The 5676-nt window shown below is 36.2% G+C and overlaps 1 protein-coding gene across 1 annotated transcript; it reads right to left on the bottom strand.

The window, feature by feature from the left end:
- Positions 1-800: 800 nt before the first annotated feature.
- LOC131997350 (uncharacterized) lies at positions 801-2895 on the bottom strand. The gene is made up of 2 exons (XM_059368211.1): positions 1266-2895; positions 801-1181 (listed from the first exon to the last, which is right to left on the bottom strand). The coding sequence occupies exons 1-2, from the start codon at positions 2352-2354 to the stop codon at positions 1029-1031; spliced, it is 1242 nt and encodes a 413-aa protein (XP_059224194.1). The 5' UTR covers positions 2355-2895; the 3' UTR covers positions 801-1028.
- Positions 2896-5676: the final 2781 nt, after the last annotated feature.

The raw sequence follows: 5676 nt of genomic DNA, 5'->3' as shown, positions 1-5676 counted from the left end.
GCTCACGAAGTAAAATAGAGAGAACAATTTATATGGGATCTGTAACGGGCTATAGACCGATTCAGACCATAATAAACACGTTTGTTGATGGTCATGAGAGGATCCGTCGTACAAAATTTCAGGCATATCGAATAATAATTGCGACCTCGAAGGATCAAGAAGTCAAGATCCCAGATCGGTTTATATGGCAGCTATATCAGGTTATGAACCGATTTGAACCTTATTTGACACAGTTGTTAAAAGTAAAAATAAAATACGTCATGCAAAATTTCAGCCAAAGCGGATAGGAATTGCGCCCTCTAGAAGCTCAAGAAGTCAAATCCCCAGATCTGTTTATGTGACAGCTATATCAGGTTATGGACCGATTTCAACCATACTTGGCACAGTTGTTGGATATCACAACGAAATACTTCGTGTAAAAATTCATTCAAATCGGATAAGAATTGTGCCCTCTAGAGGCTCAAGAAGTCAAGACCCAAGATCGGTTAATATGGCAGCTATATGAGGTTATGGACCGATTTGAACCATACTTGGCACAGTTGTTGGATATCATAACAAAACACGTCGTGCGAAATTCCATTCCAATCGGATAAGAATTGCGTCCTCTAGAGGCTCAAGAAGTCAAGACTCAAGATCGGTTTATATGGCAGCTATATCAGGTTATGGACCGATTTGAACCATACTTACTACAGTTGTTGGATATCATAACAAAACACGTCGTGCAAAATTTCATTCTGATCGGATAAGAATTGCGCAAGATAAGGATGGTGGAACCTCCATGGTTAAAAAAAAAATAACTCTTTGCAATTTGAAGTCTGAACAAAGAATAATTTTTATTTTCATTTTAAATCTTAAAGAAAACTAAGTTACAATATAATAAATGATGATTAAAGTAAAAGCTAGATTTCTTGGAATTATACAATAAAAGTTACAAAACAATTTCTTATTAATTAGTTGGTGTTAACAATGATATTGGTTATATGAGACAAATATATTTATTGGTTATTCAGCGTTAATTATGACCTAAATCAATAGGTTAACGTTCTCGGTGGTTTTGGTGGAGATAATAAGGTGGGTGTCGTAACTGGTTTTGGTGGAGACAATAAGGTGGGTGTCGTAACTCCTCCCCCCTTAAGATAGAGCGACGGCCACAATGAAGATGTTGTGGTCGGAGTGATAGGCTGTGGAGGTGGAAAGTGGTGTTTGTACGTATTTTTTCGTTTAATGACAATGATGAGTATGGTAATGACTACTATTGTGCATACTAATGTTGTTGTTGTTGTGACTGAGTGAACTGTTGTAGTGGTTATTTCCAGGTTGCTAATTCTGTTGTTGGTTAGAAAGTTGAAATCCTCGAGTTTTTGAAGACTAAGTATTTCGATTGTGGAGTTTACGGAAATGTTGCTGTTTGGTAACGGGGGTATGTGGAGTTGATCCCAATATGCATCGGTATCATCGTGGTATGTTATACCATTTATTGAGACGTCACAGTTCTGGAAACGCACAAGGGCTGTGTCTTTTACTGTGAGAGTTTTGATACTGCAAGTAGAATTTATTAGTGTCTCTGGTGAGTGTATAAAAAGTATTAGGTTTTGTTCCACTTGTGTGATCGATTCCCTTTTTCCAACGTCACTAATTGGGCAATTTGCTTCTTTATTGTTTATTAAGTTTCCAATACATAACGAGTATTTGGTTTCTTCCTGTCGGATCGGTATACCGCAATAATATGTTCCTTCGATCGATGGGCAAAGTGTTTTGTGATGGTGTGTGGAATTTTCATTAAACAGTATATATGGTTCTGTTATTATTAACTTAGTTATGTTTATTGGTAAAGGAATTATGTGGTATAGAAAATAGTCTTCTTCAGAGACATTCGGTACAAGAATATTAAAAATGATATTTGTTTCATTGTAGTAGGCTTGCATGCCTAGCATTTCATAAATATTTTCGATAGATCTGACTTCAATATTTTTTTGTTTTAATTTGACTTCTATGTTTTCGAGTTCTTCCGGGCTGAGGAGGAATCTTGAAATTATATTTAGTTTTGACAGAACTACTGCCTCAGCTATGTTTGTTAAGTGGTGTGTTAGAAGGTCGATGTTGTAGTTTATCTGGTTGAGGTATTGTGTTTGTAATAGTATGTCCTCTTCCTGTTTTATTTTATTAGTTGTGCTCAGCATGTATCTTTCTATTGTGTGCTGTTCGTTATTTATGTGGGATGTTATGTTATTGAATCTTTCAATCATTTTAAAGTTGATTGAATGTTCGTGTGAAAGTGTATATGTAACGTTGTTTAGGTTTGAGTAAATGTTTTCTATCTGTTGATTTATTGTTCTAGCGTCTTGGTCATCCATGTTACCCGTTATGAATTTAATCACGGAACCTAGTCCATTTATTAGCCCTCTTCTCTGTCTTTTAATTGGGTATAATGCTAAAAACTTGGTCTTTAATTCTGCAAGTTTTAGCTTAGTTATTCTTACGATGTTAGGTTCAAATATATGTTTCTCGAAAAGGTCAAGATTGTATTCTATAACGTCAATGTTTGTTTTGTAGTTTTCAAGATTAATGATGTGAATAAAGCTGTTGAGATTTGTGACGAATCTTGCGGGGCCTAAACGCAGTGGTAAAATGCTTTGGTGTGTTGGCAAGTTGTGTACCTCGATTATTTGTGCCTGAATTGAAGGAATTCTAAAAGTGAAAGATTAGTGTTAGTTTGTGTGAGAAGAGCGTGAGGGTAGTTCTGGTCAATGTTCTATCCCTAGTATATATTCATATTAATTTACTGAATTATTGTTTATTTGTTTATTTATGTACTAAACATGTAGTAATAGTATAGGACATTTCTTTTTCTTTTTGCAAAGGCTATAATAATTCTTGATACAATTAAAATTTTAGTTTTTATTTATTTATTTATTTATTTATTTATTTTTTTTTTTTTTTTTTTTTTTTTTTTATTTTTTATGTTGTTTCCTTAATCTACATTTATGTAATTTCTTTTGCCCTTTAGTAAGAATGGTAAATTTGCCATCTTTTTCAACTGTTTGCTTTGAATATCTAGGCGTCAATTTGTTTCTTCTTGATTCTTTCCTGAAAACGATTTGGCCATCAGTGACGTCTTCAGGATCCTCTCTAGAATCATTCAGGTTTTCGATTCTTGTCTTTGTTGTGTCTCGGACATGTTTTTGAATTTCGGGGTATAGTTCGTCAAGGAAAGTATTTAGTTTCGTTAAATAGTCATGTTCGTTTGAAAAATTTAATGTCTTCGTGAATTTGTATGGTCGTCCAAAAAATAACTCGTAGGGTGTGTGTTTGGTCGTGGAATGAATAGCGTTATTGTACGTTATCAATGTTTCAGACAGTATTTCCTCGTGTTCTGTTGAGAATCCCTTTTCCTTTCTCTTAGATAGTATTAGTCTGTATATTTCAGTAAGTGTGGAGTGTAACCTTTCTACAGGTGAATTACTGCTAGTCTGTTGGAAAGATGTAAAGTGTAATTCTATTTGGAATTGTCTGCAGAAATCTTTGAAGATGTTTGCAACGAATTCGGAGCCTTGGTCACAGACAACCATTTTGGGTATACCAAAGGAACTAATAAAATTCTTGAATGCTTTAAGAACCGTAATACTATTCCTGCAACTAAGTGCGTATCCGCAAGCAAATTTGGAACATTTGTCTATGACAGTCAGTATTTGATTATTGTTAATACTGTAGAGATCGATATGAAGTATTTCCAGGGGTTTTAATGGTGTTTCTGGAACTAAAAATTTCAGTTTTGGGGGATTCCTATCATATTTAAAGGTCTTACACTTCTCGCAATGGTTCAGTGTTTTGGTGATCTTATCTTTCATATTTAAGAAATAATATTTCCTCTTAAGGTGAGACAATGTCTCATTTATGCCTCTATGATTCGATCGTTCGTGGTAGTCGCGAATTATTTCCTCTTGTTTCTCCTCAGTCATTATGTCCTCAAGAATTTCGGTACACCTAATGAGACGGAATGTCTTAGCTTGTGAAAAATATTTGGAATAAGTCAACTGTACTATTGCAAAGATTTCATCATTCGTGTAAATAGCCGTCTGCTTATTGGGGGGAAAGTATTCCTTAAATATGTCTAGCATGATTCCTTCGTTGAACTGCTCTCTACGCAAAATTCTCCTCTGTCTATTCCTAAAAATGTTCTCTATGGTCATGGGTGACCCTGTGCGATCCCTTTCGAAAATCACCTGTAGGTTGAATTCATTTAAAGGTCTCTCTGAAATGGGAATACCGTCATTCAAATTTTCGTCCGCGCTATGAATTGTGTTTGTGTTGTTGAAAAGTTCTTGTCTATTTTCTTCCAATGGTTCATTTATCTTTACTCGACTAAGAGCATCAGCGTTCGTGTTAAGCTTCCCTTTTTTATAGACAATCTCATAGTCGTATTCCTCCAATTTTAGTCGCCATCTAATCAATTTGGAGTTTGGTTCTTTCAGGTTCATTACCCAGGTGAGGGGCCTGTGATCTGTAAAAATTTTGAACTTTCTTCCAAAAAGGTACGGGCGGAAATACTTCACTGCCCAAACTATTGCCAGTAATTCCCTTTCTATTGTCGAATAATTGCATTCGCTCTGTGAGAGGGTGCGGCTCGCGAAACAAATTGGCTTGTCTCTACTTATATTACCCTGTGACAAAACAGCTCCCAATGCAATATTGCTAGCGTCTGTTGTGAGAATGAAGGGTTTAGTAAAGTCGGGATGCTGAAGGATGGGATCGTTCATCAGTAAATTTTTACATGTCTCAAATGCCTCGCTATACTTCTGGTCTATCTGGATGGTTGCTCCCTTTTCCAGGCATTGGGTGAGTGGTTTAGTGAGTTTGGCCAAATCTTTAATAAATTTGCGATAGTAACCCACGAGTCCAAGGAATGCCTTAATTTCCGTACGTGTCTTAGGTAATGGAAAATTTTTTATGGCATCGATCTTCGCCGGATTGGGTTTTATACCTTCAGAATTTATGATGTGCCCCAGGAAGGAGATCTCCTTTCTAAGAAACTCACATTTATCCATTTGGATCTTAAAATTGGCTTCCCTAAGTCTTCTGAATACCTGCGTTATACCCTCCAGGTGTTCTTGTAGTGAAGTGGAATATATGATTATATCATCTAGGTATACAAGGCATACCTTCCCTATGAGATCTTTTAGGATATTGTCCATTACCCGTTGGAAAGTGCTTGGGGCATTTTTTAGCCCGAAAGGCATTCTAGTAAACTCATAGTGCCCATTTTCCACGGTAAATGCCGTTTTCTGAATATGTCTAGGGTCCATCTCAATCTGGTGGAAACCGCTAGCTAGATCAAGGGTGGTGAAGTACATGCATCTGCCCAGTTTATCCAATATCTCATTTATATTTGGTATTGGATATCTGTCAGATATAGTCTTGTCGTTGACTTTTCTATAGTCTATCACCAATCTCCATTTCCTATTACCATGGATGTCTATCTTCTTAGGGACTATCCAGATTGGAGAGCTCCAGGGTGAGTAGCTATGTTGAATAATCCCTTGTTCTAACATCTTATTTATCTGAGTCTGAATCTCCTGCTTGTGCACGTATGGGTATCTGTACGACTTCGTGTATATGGGGATATCATCACTAGTGACTATCTTGTGTCTTATTTTACTTGTAAACGAAAGTGGCTCC

This window comes from Stomoxys calcitrans, chromosome 4 (assembly GCF_963082655.1).
Source record: "Stomoxys calcitrans chromosome 4, idStoCalc2.1, whole genome shotgun sequence".
Taxonomy (NCBI): domain Eukaryota; kingdom Metazoa; phylum Arthropoda; class Insecta; order Diptera; family Muscidae; genus Stomoxys; species Stomoxys calcitrans.
Note: the sequence above shows the minus strand (reverse complement) of the source record. Positions and strands in the feature narration are given on the sequence as shown.